The 22,500-nt window shown below is 38.2% G+C and overlaps 1 protein-coding gene across 2 annotated transcripts in view; it reads left to right on the top strand.

Annotated features, from left to right (window-relative positions):
* The window catches only part of wdr7 (WD repeat domain 7), a 191,620-nt gene that overhangs the window by 83,709 nt on the left and 85,411 nt on the right, over positions 1-22,500 (top strand). Inside the window, exons 18-20 of one of the 2 annotated variants that reach the window (XM_073935610.1) lie at positions 1,795-1,854; positions 4,621-4,739; positions 7,932-8,055. In XM_073935610.1, coding sequence (XP_073791711.1) covers positions 1,795-1,854; positions 4,621-4,739; positions 7,932-8,055 — 303 coding nt within the window. The remainder of the gene's footprint in view (positions 1-1,794; positions 1,855-4,620; positions 4,740-7,931; positions 8,056-22,500) is intronic. The other variant, XM_073935611.1, reaches the window with a different exon arrangement.

Here is a 22,500-nt window from a genome sequence, read left to right as displayed (position 1 = left end):
TGACACTTTAAATGATCAACTAGAAGTCAAGTTATTATTTTGGATCCACCACAGTACTTCTGTCAGGTAGTGTAAATATATATATATATATATTTGTTCTTAGTTTTTATTAAATGCATCTATGCCATTTTTATTGATTTTATTGTTAATTTAATTTTTATTATTTATGTTAATATTTTAGCAATAGTATTTTAAGCTTAACTGAAATTATTATTCTATTTAAAAATAAACATGTTTTTTTCTGCATTTCAGCATCAATGGATTCGTTTTTATTTAGTTTTAGTTCATTTGTTTTAGGGTAATTTTTTTTGGGACAAAAATATGGAACTACCAAAAATAAAACAAAAAACATAAATAATTAAAACTGTTAATTACAGAAAAAATATATTAAAATGTAAAAGATACGTGTGTAAACAGATAAGATATTTTGGTTTTACTCAGAAAATAACTGCAAATGAGAATTATAAAACAGAAGTTTTGTATATTTTATTTTACTTTACATTTTCAATTTATGATTTCAATTTTTGTTAAATCAAATTACTTATTTCTTTATCTTGCGTATATACAGTTGAAGTCAGAATTATTAGTCCCCCTGAATTATTAGACTGCTTGTTTATTTTTTCCCCCAATTTCTGTTTAAAGGAGAGAAGATTTTTCAGCACATTTCTAAACATAATAGTGTTAATAACTCATCTCTAATAACTGATTTAATTTCTCTTTTCCATGATGACAGTAAATAATATTAGACTAGATATTCTCCAAGACACTTCTATACAGCTTAAAGTGACATTTAAAGACTTAACTAGGTTAATTAGGGTAACTAGGCAGGTTAGGGTAATTAGGCAAGTCATTGTATAATGATGGTTTGTCCTGTAGACTATCGGAAAAATATATATCTTAAAGAGGCTAATAATATTGACCTTAAAATGGTATTTAAAAATGTAAAACTGCTTTTATTCTAGCCGAAATAAAACAAATAAAACTTTTTCCAGAAGAAAAAATATTATCAGACACACTGTGAACATTTCCTTGCCCTGTTAAACATCATTTGAAAATATTTAAAAAAGAAGAAAAAATTTCGAAGGGGGCGAATAATTCTGACTTCAACTGTGTGTGTGTGTGTGTGTGTATATATATATCATAAACCTGCCATTAAAGATTACTTTAGCCATTAGACTGTTTGCTGTTGCTTGCAGAGGCTCATGGGAACTGTAGTCATTCACAGCTGTAGATCTTCATGAATGTGTGTTGGAGTTTCTCTGCTGCTTGATTTATTTCATTTAAATCATGTCTGATTTGATCTCTTTTCAGTCTAGGAGATTTTTTTACAGGTGCAGTGGATGTTTTAGATCTCTGGAAAAGTGGACATTATTTATTTATTTATTTATTTATTTAATATTCTTATGTGCTTGAATAGGTTGAATATGTGATGCAGACTAATCAGCATAATGATCCGTCAGTCAGTGTGGAGGGTTGTGTGTTTATATGTTGTTGATCTGTGTGTTTCTGTGATGTGTGTTCTGATGTGTTCAGTTTATTTGCACTTTACTACTGCTGCTTTACTCTAACACTGCTGGAGGAGGACTTCTCTACCTCTCTCTCTCTCTCTCTCTCTCTCTCTCTCTCTCTCTCTCTCACTTTAGTTAATCTCTTTCATAGTTTTTTCTTTCTTTCTTTTTTTTTACTTTTTTTCTTTCTTTTTTCTTTTATTCTTCTTTTTTCTCTTTTCTCCTTCTTTTTCTTCTTTCTTTTGTTCTTCTTTCTGTTTGACGGATCTTCTCCTCTCTTTGCAAGCTGCCGCCGCTGCTCCGTCTTCTGCTTCAGGAGTGTTTCATTCTCCCTCAGTCAATGAAGGTATTCAGTCTGACTCAAGCTCTCTCTCTCTCTCTCTCTCTCTCTCTCTCTCTCTCTCTCTCTCTCTCTCTCTCTCTCTCTCTCTCTCTCTCCCCCATTCTCTCTGTTTTTATTCTTTAGCTGCTGCTTCTCCTGCTCATCTCTCTGCCTCGCGCTCTCAGTGCCTGTATGTGTGTATGTATGTATGTATGTATGTATGTATGTATGTATGTATGTATGTATGTATGTATGTATGTATGTATGTGTGTGTGTGTGTGTGTGTGTGTGTGTGCGTGTGTGCGTGTGTTTGTTCTGTGTGTGTGTTTTGGTTCAGTTCACCCTGTTCTCCTGTACTTTGTGCTTGTAGTTGTTTTCTGTCTGTTTTTCTGTTTGTGGGTTATGTCTTGGACTGCATGTGTAATACACACACACACAAACACACGCACACACACACACACACACACACACACATGCTCACACACTTTAAATACTGGATCCATAAGGATCATTCGTAACAGTGAATCATTTACCTGAGCTTGACCTGTTCGCCCATGGGTTACTCTGAATGGATCATTTTAATCTGTGAATCTTTTACTGGGAGACTCACTCTGAACGAATCATTTGAATCAGTTAATCATTTTATGGAGACTCACTCTGAACAGATCATTTGAATTAGTGAATCATTTAATGAAGACTCACTCTGAACAGATCATTTGAATCAGTGAATCATTTAATGGAGACTCACTCTGAACAGATCATTTGAATCAGTGAATCATTTAATGGAGACTCACTCTGAACAGATAATTTGAATCAGTGAATCATTTAATGGAGACTCACTCTGAACAGATCATTTGAATTAGTGAATCATTTAATGAAGACTCACTCTGAACAGATCATTTGAATCAGTGAATAATTTAATGGAGACTCACTCTGAACAGATCATTTGAATCAGTGAATAATTTAATGGAGACTCACTCTGAACAGATCATTTGAATCAGTGAATCATTTAATAGAGGCTCACTCTGAACAGATCATTTGAATCAGTGAATCATTTAATGGAGACTCACTCTGAACAGATTATTTGAATCAGTGAATCATTTAATGGAGACTCACTCTGAACAGATTATTTGAATTAGTGAATAATTTAATGGAGACTCACTCTGAACAGATCATTTGAATTAGTGAATCATTTAATGGAGACGCACTCTGAACAGATCATTTGAATCAGTGAATAATTTAATGGAGACGCACTCTGAACAGATCATTTGAATCAGTGACTCATTTAATAGAGACTCACTCTAAACGGATCATTTGAATCAGTGAATCATTCAATGGAGACTCACTTTGTACAGTTCATTTGAATCAGTTAATCATCTAATAGAGACTCATTCTGTACAGTTCATTTGAATCAGTTAAACATTTAATGCAGACTCTGAATGGATCATTTAAATCAGTTTTTTATTTAAAGGAGACTCATTCTATATGGATTATTTGAGTAAGTGAATCATATCCTGGAAACTCATTTTGAAAAGATTATTTGAATCAGTGAACCATTGAGTAGAGACTCACTCTGAAGAATTTATTTAAATCAGTGAATCATTTAATGGAGTCTCAATATGAATTGATCACTTGAATCAATTATTCATTTAATTGAGACGCACTGTGAACAAATCACTTGAATCAGTGAATCCTTTACTGAAGACTATCTCCTTGCAGATATTTTGAATCAGTGATTCGTGTATTGGAGAACTCGCTCTGTTTAAATAATTAGAATCAGTTAATCATTTAATGGAGACTCGCTCTGTATGGATCATTTGAATCCGATAATCATTTAATGGAGACTGAACAGATCACTTGAATCAGTGATTCATTTACTGCAGACTCACTCTATATGAGTAATTTGAATCAGTTAATCATTTAATGGCGACTCACTCTAAACAAATCATTTGAATTAGTGTTTCATTTACTGCAGATTCTATATGGATAATTTGAATCAGTGAATTATTGAAATGAGTCTTATTCTGCAATTATCATTTGAATCAGTTAATCATTTAATGGAGACTCGCTCTGTATGGATCATTTGATTCAGTTAATCATTTAATTTAGACTCACTCTGAACCAATCGTTTGAATCAGTGGTTTATTTGCTGGAGACTCACTCTAAACAAATAATTTGAATTAGTGATGCATTTACTGCAGACTGAATCTATATGGATAATTTGAATCAGTGAATCATTTAAAGGAGACTCACTCTGAACAGATCGTTTGAATCAGTGGTTTATTTGCTGGAGACTCACTCTGTATGGATCATACTGTATGAATCAATGAATCATTTACTGGAGATTCATTTGAATCAGTAAGTTATTGAATCATGAACAGATGTCTGAAATTGATGTCAGAGATGTTCAAATTAATTGTTCAGTTCAGTTTGTGAAGTGATTCACCGGGATAACTGATCAAATACAACACCACTATCTCACTTCAAAGTATCTTTAACTCCGCTTCATTCAGTAATACTGTCTTTGGGAATGTAGTGAAGTGTGTACTCTGTGTGTGTTTGCAGGTAAGTGTGTATCTTGTTCCACAAAGAAATGAGATGATTTTCTTTGAGGTTTTCCAGCAGCTCCTCCATATATATCCCTCATATATGGACGCTCCTCATGTTTCCTCATCAGTGTGTGTTTTTTGCAGGTTTGCCGTCAGGAGATCTTCGGGAGCTCTGTGAGTGTGTTATTGACTCTTCTGACTCTGTTGGTGTGTGTGTGTGTGTGTGTGTGTGTTCCTGCAGGATGGAGTCAGCTGGCCGCTATGCACTGTGTGATGCTCCCGGATCTGCTGGGTTTGGATAAGTTCAGGCCTCCTCTGCTGGAGATGCTGGCGCGCAGATGGCAGGACCGCTGCCTGGAGGTATGCACCACATTCACGGCATCTATCTGCTTTACTGATATCAGGCTTCAAGGGTTAGTTCACGCAGAAATCAAACATTCTGGGGACTTTCTGAAATAGCAGGACATTTTAAAAGCTCTGTTCCTGAGATTTAAAGCCAGAAATTACAGATGTGTGTTTGTGTTTGTATGTGTGAGTGTATGGAGCCAGATCAGTCTCAAAAATGTTACATTGCATTCATAAAATTCATAAATGCACAGCACAATTCATAAATCCACAACTCCAGTTCATAAACGCAAAACACAATTCATCAATTCAAAAGTATAAAGCAAAAAAATTACCCAAATGCGCACACACATGGTGCATCCGGAAAGTATTGACAATGTGAAAAAAGGGTTTTTGAAATTGTTGCAAATTTATTAAAAGTAAAAAAGCTGTAAATCACATGTGCATCAGTATTGACAGCCTTTGGCGTGAAGCTCTACATTGAGCTCAGGTTCATTCTGTCTCCACTGATCATTCTTGAGATGTTTCAGCAGCTTCATTGGAGATCACCTGTGCTCAATTCAGCTGATTGGACATGATCTGAAAAGGCTACACCTGTCTATATAAGGGCCCAGGGTTGACAGTGCATGACAAAGCACGAACCAAGCATGAAGACAAAAGAATTGTCTGCAGACTTTTGAGACAGGATTGTCTCAAGGCTGGGGAAGGTTACAGAAACATTTCTGCTGCTCTGAAAGTTCCAATGAGCACAGCGGCCTCCATCATCCGTAAGTGGAAGATGTTTAACCACCAGGACTCTTCCTAGAGCTGGCCGCCATCTAAGCTGAGTGATCAGAGGAGAAGGGCCTTAGTCAGGGAGGTGATCAATAACCCGATGGTCACTCTGTCTGACCTCCAGCGTTCTTCTGTGGAGAGAGGAGAACCTTACAGAAGGACAACCATCTGTGCAGCAATCCACCAATCAGGCATCTGTATGGTAGAGCGGCCAGACGGGAGACACTCCCCGCCTGGAGTTTGCCAAAAGGCATCTGAAGGACTCCCAGAGCATCAGAAACTAAACTCTCTGCTCTGATGAGACTCAAACTGAACTGTTTGGAGTGAACGCCAGGCGTTACGTTTGGAGAAAAGCAGGCAGCGCTCATCACCAGGCTAACAGCATCCCTACAGTGCAGCATGGTGGTGTTGGCATCATGCTGTGTGGATGTGTTTCAGCAGCAGGAACTGGAAGACCAGTCAGGATAGAGGGAAAGATGAATGCAGCAATGTACAGAGACATCCTGAATAAAGACCTGCACAAGAGTGCTCTCGACCTCACGGTGAACATGACGGTTCATCTTCCAGCAGGACAATGACCCAAAGCACAGCCAAAACATCAATGGAGTGGCTTCACAACAACTCGATGAATGTGCTTGAGTGGCCCAGCCAGAGCCCAGACCTAAATCCTATTGAACATCTCTGGAGAGATCTGAAAATGGCTGGACACTGCCGCTTCCCATCCAACCTGATAGAGGTTGAGGGGTACTGCAAAGAGGAACGGGCAAAAATTCCCAAAGACAGGTGTGCCAAGCTTGTGCATCATATTCAGGAAGACTCGAGGCTGTAATCGCTGCCAAAGGTGCATCAACAAAGTATTGAGCAAAGCCTGTAAATACTGATGCACATCTGATTTTATAGGTTTTTTATTTTTAATAAATTTGCAACAAATTTAAAAACACATTTTCACAGTGGCATTATGGGAGATTGTGTGTAGAATGTTGAGGAAATAAAGGAATTTAATCCATTTTGGAAAAAGGCTGTCACATAAACGACTGTGGAAAAAGTGAAGTGCTATCAAATCTCCCGCATACACTGTATACATCTTACATAAATGCATTTAAAATGTTCACACAATTATTATATATGAAGTTCTTGAATTACTTTCCTGAACGAATCATTGATTCAAATGAATCGGTTTAATAAATGACTCGTTTAGTAATACAATCATTGTAAGTCCACACTAAATACTTATAAGAGACGTGTTTAAGGAATTATATGCAGCATCCTTCATTTATTCTCTTAGTTAAGTAGAGATCTCCACTTCAGCATCATAACACATGTGCTTAAAACATTATAAAGCTTGAAGCATCAGAATCAGTACTCAGTATCAACCGATCACCATGACAAGGAATCAGTAGTCTCTGTCCTGAGCAGAGCGTCCTATATAATCAGTATGTTTGATTTCTACCTTACTGCAGGTCTTTGTTGTGTGCGCTGTTCTCTGTGTGCCCCTGATCAGTGTGTGTGTGTGTGTGTGTGTGTGTGTGTGTGTGTGATGTCCGTGACCGCAGAGGTGTCGTACGCCACACTGAGAGAGAAATGAAGAAAGACAGACAGAGAAAGAAAAGAAAGAGACGCTCTGTTAAGCATCCTTAATCCTTTTTCTCCATGGGTCCGACTCTCTCTCTCTCTCTCTCTCTCACACACACACACACACACACACACACACACACACACACACACACACACACACACACAAACATACTCTCTTTCTCTCATTGGCTTTCATTCGTATGGTGCAGCTTTAGCACCTGCTAACCCCGCGGGACAAAGACACACACGCACACACACACACACGACACACAGTCGGTGGCCTGAGTGCTTCTTTCAGTCCTGTGTTTTATTATGGGCTTCAGCTTTGCAGTTTGTAAACCTGACGTGTGCGTGTGTGCGTGCGTGCGTGTGTGCATGTGTGTGCATGTGTGTGCGTGCGCGCGTGCACGTGTGTGCGTGTGTGTGCGTGTGCGTGTGTGTGCGCGTGTGCGCGTGTTTGCGTATGTGTGTGTGTGTGTGTGTGTGTGTGTGTGTGTGTGTGTGCGTTTGTGTGTGTGTGCGTGTGTGTGTGCGTGTGTGTGTGTGTGTGTGTGTGTGCGTGCCTGCGTGCGTGTGTGCGTGCCTGCGTGCGTGTGTGCGTTCTGTTATGTATCACTCAGACCAAATATCTCTTGCAAGTCATTTTTTAATCTTTTTTTTACTTTTATTTGGTCCCCATAAGGACAAAGCCTAATAAACACAGAATGAAGTATTAAGACAAATGTAAAGGTGCAGGTTGCGTTCTGTCAGGGTTGGTTTGGGGAGAGAATATAGTCTGTACAGTAGAAACATCAATACAGCTATCAGAGGTCCCTATAAAACATGAAAACCCTATGTGTGTGTGTGTGTGCGCTGCAGGTTCGAGAGGCGGCTCAGGCTCTCCTGTTGGCTGAACTGAGGCGTGTGGGTCAGTCGGGCAGAAAGGACACCATTGACCTGTGGGCTCCGTATCTGCCGCAGTATGTGGACACGGTCAGCTCTCGTAAGTGTTACACTGTAAAGGACACACACTGCAGCATCGCACACCAGCACTAATCACAGAAACAGTGCTCCATCCATCCATCCATCCACCCTTCCACCTATCCACCCCTCCATTCATGCATCCATCCACGGACCGTTCTATCTGTCGTTCTATCGTTCTATTCATCTATGTATTGGTCAGGCAGTTCTCAGAAGATAATGTTATCCTCCGTTATTGTTTTTCTTATAGTAGTAGTTTATATAGGCTGGTGTTAAATGCCTACGAGAAATGAAAGAGCAAGTCCAACACTGATCCATACTTTCTTAAATGAGTGTTAATCTATTGTTCTATCATTCTATCTATCTATCCATCCATCCACCCACTGATCCATGCATCCAACGATACACCCACCCACCCATCCATTCATCCATCCATCCATCCATCCAATCGTTTGTCCATCCACCCATCCATTTATCCACTGATGATCCATCTATACATCCATACATCAACTGATTCACCTATCCACTGATCCATCCATCCATCCAGCCCTCTAATTGATCCATCCATTTATCCATCCATCTATCCATCCACTGATCCATCCATACATCCACTGATCCATTTATCTAGCCATATGCTTGATCCATCCATTTATCCATCCATTCACTGATTCATCTATCCACTTGATCCATTCATTCATCACTAATTCGTCCGTCCATCCACCTGATCCATCCACAAATCCATCTATCCATTAATCCATACATCAGCTGATCCATCAATCCATTTATCCCTTTATCCATCCATCCATCCATCCATCCATCCACTGATCCATCCATCCACTGATCCATCCATCCATCCATCCATCCACTGATCCATCCATCCACTGATCCATCCATCCATCCATCCATCCACTGATCCATCCATTCATCCACTTATCCATCCACTTATCCCTCCACTCAGCCAGCCAGCCAGCCAGCCAGCCAGCCATCCACCTGATCCATCAATTTATCCATCCATCCATCCATCCATCCATCCATCCACTGATCCATCCATCCATCCATCCATCCATCCATCCATCCATCCATCCATCCATCTATTTATCCACTGATCCATCCGCTTATCCCGCTACTGATCCAGCCATCCATCCAGCCAGGCATCCAGCCATCCATCCATTCATCCACTTAACCATCCACTTATCCTTCCACTGATCCATCCATCCATCCATCCATCCATCCATCCAGCCAGCCAGCCAGCCACCAATCCACTGATCCATCCATCCATCTATTTATCCACTGATCCATCCGCTTATCCCTCTACTGATCCATCCATCCAGCCAGCCAGCCAGCCAGCCATCCACCTGATCCATCAATTTATCCATCCATCTGTCCATCCATCCGTCCGTCCATCCATCCATCCATCCATCCATCCATCCATCCATTTATCTATCTATCCATCCATCCATCACTAGTTCATCCATCAATCAGTCCATCCATCCAGCCATCTACACACCCATCCATCCACAGATCCATCCATCCATCCATTTATCCACTCATCCATCCATCCACTGATCCCTCCATCCCTCCATCCATTCATCCACTGAACCATCCATCCATCCAGCCATCCATCTGATCCACCTATCCATCCATCCATCCATCCATCCATCCATCCATCCATCCATCCATCCATCCATCCATCCATCCATCCATCCATCCATCCATCCATCCATCCATCCATCCATCCATCCATCCATCCATCCATCCATCCATCCACTGACCCATCCATTCATCCATCCATTGATCCATACTTCCACTGATATATCCATCAATTTATCCACTCATTCATCTATCCACTGATCCATCCATCCACTCATCCATCTATTCATATACTCATCCATTCATCCACTCATCCACTCATCCATCCATCCATCCATCCATCCATCCATCCATCCATCACTGCTCCATCCATCCACTGATCTATCCATTCTTCCATCCATCCATCCACCCATCCATCTATCCTTACAGTGGCATTAGAAGTGTGTTTAGCACTTTCAGCACATACCAGTAGCATATAATGCTTCACAGAAGGATGTTGATGTAGTTTCCCACAGAAAATAACACAAACACACACACACACATGCGGTCGTGGGAACCACAGTAAAGGTTTCCAGCAGATTCTTCGGTGAATGATGAATCTTTGAATTTCACTCCAGGGTTTCTGCAATGGGACATGTTTTGTTTTACACTTCTGATCACACACACACACACATTCAGTTTCGTTTACCAGCACAAACTATCTGGCCGAGAGAAAAGCTCCAGACGTGGTGCTCATCAAAGCAGATGAGAAGGTGAAAACACACACACACACACACGAGATATAATGTGTCTGCGGCTGTTTTCACACTGGCTTCGATTGTTTGGTCCAAACCCGAGTTCGATCGTCCCTCCTCCGGCCCCCGCAGGTCTTGTTTCAGTGTTTGTGTTGTATTGATGTTCCTCAAACATTCAGCTTAGGGTTTGTTCTCAACCTCTAAGAGCAGATCATTGCGCTCTCAAGTGTGCTGTCTGTTCTTTTGTTTTTATACTTTATAGTTTTTAAGGAATTGCTGAGCAGCTTTCTCTCTCTCTCCATTGTGATGTATTTCCTATGGACTCTTTTCACATTTCCGTGTTTCTCAGCAGCAGAAGTCGTCATAGTTGGTAAACTGAGATGGCAGTCAATGAGAGAGTGCAACAAATCCTCATTCTGCAATCCTGTTAGCTGAAATATTACAAGACAAACTCCAGGATGGTGTGATCAAGACTTTCAGAAAGAGGAAAACAATAGTGTGAGACTGATGACAGCAGATGGAAGAGGGAATAATGTCTGACTTACTGTCCTGCCAACAAACACACTGCTCATTCATTTTTTGTAATTGATCTCAAAGATACTTTAATAAATACATAAACATTTACATCCAAATATTACAAACTTTCAAGCATTTAAGATGCTGATGAGCGTTAAGCACATTGTAATATTCAGCTTTATTTGTACAGCGCTTTTACAATGTAGATTGTGTCAAAGCAGCTTCACATAAATGGTCATAGTAACTAGAACAGTGTAGTTCAGTTTTTAGTGTTTAAGTTCAGTTCAGTTCAGTTTAGCTCAGTTCAGTGTGATTTAATCATTACTGAGAGTTCAAACACTGAAGAGCAAATTCATCGATGCGTAGCTCTACCGATCCTGAACCATGCGAGGCAGTGGCGACAGCGGAGAGGGAAAAAAAACTTCACCTGATGGGAGTGAAGAAAAAAAACTTTGAGAGAACCAGACTCAGTTGGGCACGACCATTTTAATTTCTCTGCTGGCCAAAAGTCTTGTGCAGAGCTTCAGTCACCGCGGTGGAGGCTGGAAGATGGCCTCAGCGAAGACTCGTCTGTCCCTGGAGCGTCGCTGGAATCAGACTCATGTTCTCCACTCCCCACGACCATCAGCGCAGCAGCAGCTCAGGATATGGCCTGATCCCGTATATGGAAACCTTGGGATCATCACGTCGCTGGTCTTGGATCCAATCAGTGACTCCGCATAATCTGAGGACCTCGGGATGAGTATCCCCAGGTGAAAATAGAGAATAAAGAGAATAATTAGCGTAGCTGCTGTTCATAGTGTATATAAGCAAGATGCAGAAGCCAGTGTGGAACCCGCTAGGTGATGCATTGAGTGTATGCTTTACTAAACAGATAGGTCTTTAATCTAGTTTTGAACTGGGAGAGTGTGTCTGAGCCTCGGACGTTATCAGGAAGGCTATTCCAGAGTGTAGGAGCCATGAAAGAGAAGGCTCGACCTCCTTTACTTGATTTTGCTATTCTAGGTACTACCAGAAGCCCTGAATTTTGAGATCTTAAAGAGCGAGTTGGATTGTAGCGAGACAGAAGGTTGGTTAGATAAACAGGAGCTCGATTATTTAGAGCTTTATAGGTGAGAAGTAATATTTTAAATTCAATACGAAACTTAACAGGCAGCCAGTGTAAGGAGGATAAAATTGGGGTGATATGATCATATTTTCTAGACCTGGTCAGAACTCTGGCTGCTGCATTTTGTACTAATTGAAGTTTGTTAATGGAGGATGCTGGATGCTGATGTTTCATAGGCTTGTGAAACACCTCCTAAGGGTTTTGATTGGACAGAAACCTGTGCGATGCCGGATGAGTCCTCAATAATGGTGCTCTGTTTTCTAATTGGAGAAACACTGAGGTTAATTGCGTTTCATAATATATGGTGAGGGTGGCACGGTGGCTCAGTGGTTAGCACGGTGGCCTCACAGCAAAAAGGTTGCTGGTTCGAGTCCTGGCTGGGCTAGTTGGCATTTCTGTGTGGAGTTTGCATGTTCTCCCCATGTTGGTGTTGGTTTCCTCTGGGTGCTCCGGTTTCTTCTACAGTCCATGCACATGCTCTATAAGGGAACTGATGAACTAAATTGGTCGTAGTGTGTGTGTGTGTGTGTGAATGAGTGTGTATGGGTGTTTTCCAGTACTGGGTTGTGGATGGAAGGGCATCCGCTGTGTTAAACATATGCTGGAATAGTTGGCGGTTCATTCCGCTGTGGTGACACCTCATGAATAAAGGGACTAAGCCGCAGGAAAATAACTGAATTATACAAAATATAAAAATAATGTCCAAAAAATAAATTATAAATATATATATTTAAAAAAAAAGAGAGTGCATGATAAGACCGGCATGAACGATTCAAAGACTTTGCTACTCAGAAACTTCATAATTCTCATTTTTGGATGTATTTTAAATTTGACACCTAGTGGTTAAACTAGGTATTGCACGACTGGTTTAAAACACATGCAAGCGCAGGTTGCCAGATTGACGGCACCAACAGCAGTGTGCCTGACTGTCGAGCCTAAAGGCTGATTTAAGGCTAATTTAAGTCGTGTTCCAAATAAAAACAACGGCACATGATAGAAGGGATATTTTCCATATTAAAAGGAGTTTTTATCCTAACCAATTCCTTAATATTGTAGAAGCGGCTTCTATTTCTCACAGCTGAACAACAGGATAAATGCTCAGCTCAGGTGCAGCTCATGTGCTTTATTCAGTGTTAAATGCTAATGATGTGAGTCTGAGTGCCATTTCACATCACATTTATTGCCATACTACTGAAAGCAGCAGCAGATACTTCACCTCAGATCTGGAGAATAGAATAAACCATGTGAAATTGAACTTCAGAACTGTGTCTGAGTGTAAGCCAACATATATCAGTGATTCAGCATCTACATTTAATCATGTTAAACAGGTTTATTGTGTATTAATCAGATTATAAACCTTAGCCTTTGGCTGGAGTGCAGTGAGTGCACTATTCTGTGTTTCTGAATAGCTGTATTTACATTTCTGTCGTGTTTCGTCTGGTGCAAACAGCCAAATTGCTCATCACTGTGTATCTCCTCATGTAGCGTGTTGTTAGGACACATGATTACAATGTATTCTGCTCACCTAATGTTTACTCTCATAATATTTATATTAGTTACTAAAAAATAATCACCTCATGTGGAACTCTGAATCTGCGTCTCATTTCAGAGTCTGCTACTGTCCACCAGAGGTCGCATTTCAGTCACAGACACGCACTTCGAGAGCCTTTGTGACTGAATGAATGAACTACGCTGTTTTACACCATCTGGCAACCCGGGGTGCTGGAATATAATTGGCTAAACTGGCATAAGCCAAGTTAAAATACCAAAACAAAGACAGACGTTTCGGCTTGTGATGACACAATCCAGCATAAACTTGCTGTAAAGCCCCACAATGCACTTTTGATGGCATGTGTCTGCTTTTTCGGTCTTTGTGTTGAAGAAAAGGTCATTTGTTGATTTGCAGAGCTGCTCGTGTTCGCTGTGCATCACTGCTGTTTCTGACCTTTACACACACATTCACCACGGCAAAAACCTCACACACGTCAGCATTTGCACACACCTTATTCGGCTAAAAGCAGAAAGGAAAATAATACATTAATGGAAATTGACTAATATCAATTAGCTAAATATAATATTTATTAGGTGCAACACAGTGGCTCAGTGGTTAGCACTGTGGCCTCACAGCAAAAAGGTCGCTAGTTTGAGTCAGTTGGCATTTCTGTGTGGAGTTTGCATGTTCTCCCCGTGTTGTTGTGGGTTTCCTCAGGGTGCTCCGGTTTCCCTCACAGTCCAAACAAATGCGCTTTAGGGGAATTGATTAACTAAATTGGTCGTAGTGTATGGGTGTGTGTGTGAATGTGTGTGTGTGTGGGTGTTTCCCAGTACTATGTTGTGGCTGAAAGGGCATCGGCTGTGTAAAACACATGCTGGATATGTTGGTGGTTCATTCCACTGTGGCGACCCCTGATGAATAAAGGGACTAAGCCGAAGGAAAATTTTAAAATAATTATTAATATTAGTAGCTGACAACCATAATGTTAAAAAATACCTTATAATCTGGAAAAATAAAAATAAATAATAATAACTACTACTACTACTACTACTAATAGTAATAATAATGATAATAATAATAATTATTATTATTATAATTGTAATAAATAAATTTACAAAATTATGAATGAATGTATAAAATGTATTTGAATATTTTTATCACTGAGCCGAATATATTTAACAACCTTGTTAAAAAAATTAATAATGCATAAAAATCTCTAAATAAATAAATAATAAAACAAATAAATAAAATTTAAAAATATATATGTATTTGAATATTTTCTGTCTCTCTGTGGTAACCAAAGCATGTCACTGAGCTGAATATAATAATTGTTAATAGTAGTTTTGATGTTTAAAAAAAGATGTATTAAAAATCTGTAAGATAGGGGAAAATAATAATAATAACAAATAATAAAACAAATAAAAAAACTTACAAAATATAAATCTATATAAATGTATTTGAATATTTTTGTCACTCTTTGGTAACTAAATCATGTCACTGAGCTGAATGTAATAATTATTAATATTAGTAGTTTTGATGTGTAAAAAAGGATATAAAAAATCTGTAAGATAGGGGAAAATAATAATAATAATAATTACAAATAAAAAAATTTGCAAAATATGAATGTTTTAAATATATTTGTCACTCTGTGGTAATTGGAATGTGTCACTTAACTGAATATAATAATTATTAATATTAGTATAATATTAAAAATATATATAAAAAAATATGTAAAATAGGTGAAATAATAAATCAAATAAAAAACGTACAAAATATGAATGTATATGAATGTGTTTTAAATATATTTGTCAAGGGCATCACACACCGAATGCACCGCTCAGCGGAAAAAAAAAAAAAAAAAAAAATATATATATATATATATATATATATAATCTGCAAATATCTTTACAAAAATATTACTTAATTTTTATCAAATAAAATGCTTGAAATTGAATATTGAAACTTATTTAAAAGTAAGTTTCAAAATTTAAAATATTTTTATATTGACTTTTTTTTTTATCAGAAATATCACAGTGACAGAAGTTATGCAAAAATGCCATTACTGAGTGGATTTTCCTATGTATTTTGTATGTTTATGCAATTTCTCTTCATTCATTTATTTTCCTTCGGATTTGTTCCTTATTTATCAGAGGTCACCACAGTGGAATGAACCGCCAACTAATCCTGCATATGTTTTATGCAGCGGATGCACTTCCAGCTGCAACCCTGTACTGGGAAACACCCATACTTACTCATTCTATCACACACACACACACTCATAAAATACAGCCAATTTAGTTCATCAATTCCCCTATAGCGCATGTGTTTGGACTGAGGTAAACCGGAGCACCCGAAGGAAACCCATGCCAGCACGGGGAGAACATGCAAACTCCACCATGTCGCCCGGACTAATAATTCAGGAGGGCTACTAATACTGACTTCAACTGAGTGTACTTTTTTAGGATGTAGTATAAGTATGCGAATTGGGACGCAGCAATACACTGGAGCTCCTCGGTCAGATGTGTGTGTCTGGTCTTCCCATCATCCCCCTGGGGTGTGAAACGAAACGGCGGGAGGGACGGATGAGCAGCTGATTAAAGCAGGCCTCGGGCGCTTCTTCCGTCTCGCTCTAATCCCACAATGCTCTGCTGCTCAGCCCCGGGCGCAAAAAAGCCTCCGTCTTCAGCTCATTTACAGCGTAAGCTCTATCGACAGCAGCGAGACGAGCTGTCAGCAGAGTTTACACAAACACACACGCAAACACCCACACGCCAAAACACACACGCACACATTAAAGGTGATTTTAGGCTTGTATTTGAGAATTAAATCTTGCCTTTTTTGATGCTGAAGCTTGTTGCTGCAACTTGTATGTCTATATTGGACTATGGAGATGTCTTTATATGCATGCATCTTCTCAGAGACGCTGTGGTTTATAACAAATCTTAAACCCCTCACTCATCGTTCTGTCTCGCTCTCTCGGGTAGGATGGTCTGCTTTGTCCTCTCGTAGGCTCAAGCATTGACATATCTTTGTTTATAAATGATTTTAGGTTTGCTTCTCTCATATCTGCAAACTTTCATTGGTATGAAAAGCCTGTCTCTAGCTCCAGCCTTCGCTCTCAGGAAGTTTATTTATTGTCTGTACCAGTGGTGCGCACTGAAGTATGCAAAAAGGCTTTAAATCATGCAGCACCTCTTGCATGGAATAACCTACAGCAGAGTTCACGTTCCCGCTTATGCATTGCTAAATTATGCAGGACGAGAAGCATAATAAGAGTCTTGATGAATTAACTTTTACATTATTTCTGCAGGAACAAATCTGACAATAACTGCATATTCCTGATGACTTTATATGTACATTTTTGTTACTTGAATTAGACGTTTCTGTTGATTTGCCAATAATAAATCAAATAAATAAATAAATTACAAATAAAAAAAATATATACAATTTATATACATATAACATACATACATATATACATAAAATAATGTGGAAATAGTGAAGCGCTATCAATAGTTTACGCTAAGAATACTTTCCACTGAATAAATGATGTATATATATTAGGGCTGTCAAAATTAGCGCGTTAACGCACATGATTAATTTGAAATATTTTACGCGTTAAACAAATAAATTACGCAAATAACACCGTTGCAGTTTTTTTATTTCCTGTTGTGACGATGTTTGTTCAGGGCCGGCGCGTCCATAGAGCGACCTAGGCAGCTGAATAGCTAGCGAACCCCCAGTCCTCGCACTCATCATTCATATAATGATATATATTCATTCATATAATATAATATAATATAATATAATATAATATAATCCATGCATGCGTTTACATTAAACTCAAGAGAGAAAGAGACTATGTGTAAGTGAAGGAGTAAGAGAGAGAGAGACTTTGTGTAAATGTGTGTGTGTGTGTGTTATCCAGCAGCAGGTGTGGTTGTTTTCTGACGTCGTGTAAATCATCTTCCCGTCTCTCAGTCAGTTTATCCTCAGTGATTTCATGTGTCTGAATGATGTGTTTTAGCTGTTTAGCTGCTGACGGGGGTGTGTGGTTTGTGTTTATTCATGATGAGCAGTGAGAGAGAGTGTGTGTGTTTCTCCTCTTAAGTGTCACTGGTCAATATCAGGTTAATTGAGGAGTTCAGCAGGACACACACTCTTCATCAACACTAAACCAGAGGAGATGCTCAAAATCAGCTCAAAATCACATTAAAGTGGAGGATTGTGTTGATTGAATTACCGTCACATGACCACAACCTCAAATCATCGTGTATTCACACTCACATGTGAGTGGGTTGGACAAACCAACTGTAGAAAACACTCTGTTATCTCTCTGACACGTTTTGCACATTTGCACCAGACACTTTCCTGCAATCACTCCATATCTTTATTAAATATTGTGCATTTCTGACACTCTCTCTGACACTTTAACACTTTTTTTGTTCGTTTTAGTTGTATATTAGCTAGTCAGGTCAGATGTTTTACATATTTTAGTTTACTACTTTGGTACGTAAAGCTAGACGAGGTAAACATTACATAGAGAAGCTATCTATAATATTTATAAGCTAGCTATAATGTATTTTTCTCATCTCTGTTTCTCTAAAGCAACACATCCCTTTACATGATCTTTCATTAATACAAAAACTACTTACTGAAGTAACTATTAGAAAAAATCCTCAGTGTTTAGCCCTGTTTAAGTCTAAAATTGTATTCATAATGGCCTTAAAAGGGTCTTAAAGTCTTAAATTTGACTTTATGAAGCCTGCAGAGACCCTGATTAGATCAGTCAGTACTGAAGCCAAATCTGGAGCTTCTCTAACAAATAACTTACGATAACTGTACAAAAACTAGTACAGCCAAATTTATATGTTGGAGAAAAATATTAAATAAAAATTAAATAAAAGACGAAAAATCAAGGATATATATATATATATGTGTGTGTGTGTGTGTGTTTGTGTGTGTGTATATATATATATAAACACACACACACACACACACACACACATACATATATATTTATATTTAGTTAAATTGAGTTGAAATGTTGTAGGTTTTAGTATTGTTGCAATACTTAGCTTGAACTGAATTATCTTTTAAATTCTAAATATGTTCGGTGACTAAAATATTATTTTAATAATGTAATGTAGAAATGTAGAAAATGGCCTGTACTCTAAGCTGAGTACTATGTATGTATGTATGTATGTGTGTGTGTGTATATAAATACATATACATATATATGTAGATATATTTTTATATATATATATATATATATATATATATATATATATATATATATATATATATGTATAGATATATTTATTTATATATATATATATATGTATATGTGTGTGTGTGTGTGTGTGTGTGTGTGTGTGTGTGTGTGTGTGTGTGTGTGTGTGTGTGTGTGTGTATATATATATATATATATATATATATATATATATATATATATATATATCAACTACTAAAAAAGTAGAATTATAAATTAATTGTTGAATTTTAAATATATTTATAGATGTTTTTCTGTTTTTTCATCTTATATTTTTCTTTTTTTAAGTAACTTTTAATGCCTGCTTTAAAAAATGAATTTTGATAAAAAAAATATAATCTTGGTATTTTATACAGGAGTTATTTTTTATTTATTTATTTATTTTATTTCAGGCTTTTTCTCTTATATTAGTGTTATTTTTAGTGTTAATAAAAAAAACAGTTCTTACTATGTTTTTTAGTAAAAAAATTTATACAGTATAAAAATAACTGTTTTAGTTAACATTAATAAAACTGGATCACAATGATTATGATGTATCTACATTTTTGCACAAATAATAAACATAACATTCATTCTTTCATTTTCCTTTGGCTTAGTTCCTTTATTTATTAGGAGTTGCCACAGCGGAATAAACCGCCAACTTATCCAGCATATGTTTTACACTGCGGATGCCCTTTCAGCTGCAACTCAGTACTGGGAAACACACATACACTCTTATTCACACACACACACACACACTCATACACTACGGCTAATTTAGTTAATCTATTCCCCTATAGCGCATGTGTTTGGACTGTGGGGGAAACCGGAGCACCCGTAGGAAACCCACGTCAACACAGGGAAAACATGCAAACTCCACACAGAAACACCAACTGGCACAGCCGAGACTCGAATCAGCGACCTTCTTGCTGTGAGGCAACAGTACTAACCCCTGAGCCTCCTTCCTGTCCTAACACAACATGTATGTTTCCCGTTCCTCTGTCGTGTGTTGCTCTCTCTGTCAGTCAGTCAGGGTTTGATCTGCCGCAGGTTTAATCCTGGATCTGTGCGTTTCTCCGTGGAGGGTTTGCGCAGGTCTGGGGGTCTCATTAATTAGCGCGGCGTCTCGATTAGCTCATTCTCACCTTTAAGCGTCATTGATTCATTTGCAGCCTCTTTAATGAAAAGCTTATTTTAATTGCTAATTCCAGGATAAGCACCGAATGAAGGAGCGGAATAAAAATGGTGGTAATCAGGCGCTAAAGCTTAATAAAGCCTCGATAATGCAAAGCACCAATAAACCCTGATGAGCTTTCTAACGAGGTTGCCAAAAACCAGAGAAATTAGTGACATTTACGGTAAAAGAGCTGCAACGGAAATGCGTTTGTGGTCATTTAATTTGTCGACGCAGTAAAAATCTGCTCTTTTGCTCATTTCAGTTAAAATAATGAGCAGTGCTGATTCAGAATCTGTTATATTTATTGATGCAATCTTTTTTGTTGATTTAGTGTAGTTTTGATTAGTGGTGGGCCGTTATCGGTGTTAACGTGCTGCGTTTACTCGAGACTCTTCTTGCGCAAAAAAAATAAAATAAAATATGGCCGTTAATTAGAGCTGTGATCAGGGGTCTCACGGTTCGGTTACGATTATCATGCCATCGATTTGGTTCAATTCGATATCACGATGCATTGACGGTGGTTTCCATACACAGTTTTATATTTTCTTCACAGCAGCAGTTCTTGTATTAAAATGTATGAATATATTTATATTTATATACTATTTGTAATACAATTCTGTCATTTAATACAAACAGTCAGAAATATAAACTGCACCTTTAAAGGTTCAGGACACACTGGAGAACTTTTTTTTTTATATATTAACAGATTTGTGTGTGTTGAGCATCAGTTAAGACAATGTTAGCACCTGTCAGCTTTAATTGTGGGAAAAAACTGGATAATTTAGAGCTTTTGTCAGCTAATTTCAGCTTCCGGGTTTAAAATGATTAGTGGCTAATTTAGTGGCTAATTCGTACGAATTCGTACGAGTTCAGTAATACGAAATTGTACGATTTTAACAAGGAGGTGTGGCACCTGACCCCACCCCTAACCCCAATCATCATTGGGGGATAAGCAAATCGTACTAAATGGTACGAATTAGATCGTATGAATTCATACGAATTAGCCACTAAATGAAAAAGTTACGAATTGCCGTGAGATTGTGTTGGAATGGCGGATGCTGTCTTTTATCAGGAGTTCGTTCACATTCAGACACATCACTGTGCTGCTGTGTTTGCCTAAATCCTCCAGATTGCCAGCAGGGCTAATGGTTAAAATAGTCTGCTGGATACGGGGATTGAGGGAGAATCCTCATTTATAGTGTTTACATGAACACACTTATCTTTATAATGATATAAGTTGTTGTTCTCTGTATATGAAATTACGAATAACAAATGTAGCAGGGCATTAAATCACTGTTCATTTCTTTGCATTTTAACTTTGTAAACTATAAACTCATGCGTCTCCTCACGGTTTGTGTCTCATTTTGTGAGCTAACTGACAACAACAGTTGTTCGCTCACGTTCTCCCCTGCTGGCCACGCCCACTCCTGCCCGATGCTCGTGGAGCTCCGCCCATTTATCATTTATCAAAAAATTCTGAAGTAGACTAACCGAAAGAGGGGGGTGGCCCTTTAAACAACTCTCTATGCTGATAAAACTCAGCTTTACTTGACCATAAAAATGGGAGAAAGTTCTGTTTTACAGTGCTTTTTCACCTGTTTTAACGAGATTAAGGAATGGCTGGCTGGTAATTTCTTACACTTGAATAAATCAAAAACTGAAGGACTAGTGTTTGGTCCTCCGAGTGTCTGATTATCTGCAATTAATTAATTAGGTTCGATCAAGCCTAAGGTCCACAGTCACGTAAAAAATCTTGGAGTTACTTTTGAGTTGAAGTTCGACAAGCAAATAAACTCAGTCGTCAAAAGTGGTTTCTATCAATTAAGGAACATTGCCAAATTGAAGCCTTTTCTGTCTTTTAAAGAGCTGGAAACTATCATTAATGTTTTTATTATGTCCAGACTGGACTACTGTAACTCTCTGTATTCAGGAGTTTCACAGGCATCAATAGCACGACTGCAGCTGGGTCAAAATCCAGCTGCTAGGCTTTTAACTGGGACAAATTTTTTTTTCTAGTATCTCACCAGTTTTATCATCTCTTCACTGGCTCCCAGTCCAATTTAGGATTCAATATAAGTTATTGCTACTTGTTCTTAAAAGTTTGAATGGTCTGGCACCTATTCACATCTCTGAGCTTCTTCACTGGCACACTTCATTGAGGCCAATCAGGTCTGAAAACACGTTTCAGCTAGTTGTCCCCAAAACACGGTTGAAATCAAGAGGTGACGGGGCTTTTTCTGCTGCAGCCCCCCGACTGTGGAATGGTCTGCCTTTACAGATCCGGTCATGTTCTTCACTTGGTGCTTTTAAGTCTCATCTAAAAAATCACCTTCTGTCTCTTGCCTTTGATTTTAATTAATTAATTTTAATCTGTTTTATATATTTTGCTTAATTTTTATGTATAGGTATAGATTTTGTATGCTGGTCGTTTTGTAAAGCACTTTGGTCAACATCTGTTGTTTTTAAATGTGCTCTATCAGTAAAGCAAACAAACAAAACGAGCATTTAGCAAATAATATAAAAAAATATAAACATCCAGCTCGCTTTCTGATCCTTGTCTGGTTCTTTTACACCTCTTTGATTGGTCACACCCTCA

Source organism: Danio rerio, chromosome 21, assembly GCF_049306965.1.
Source record: "Danio rerio strain Tuebingen ecotype United States chromosome 21, GRCz12tu, whole genome shotgun sequence".
Classification (NCBI taxonomy): Eukaryota; Metazoa; Chordata; class Actinopteri; order Cypriniformes; family Danionidae; genus Danio; species Danio rerio.
This window is presented reverse-complemented; position numbering and strand designations above follow the sequence as displayed.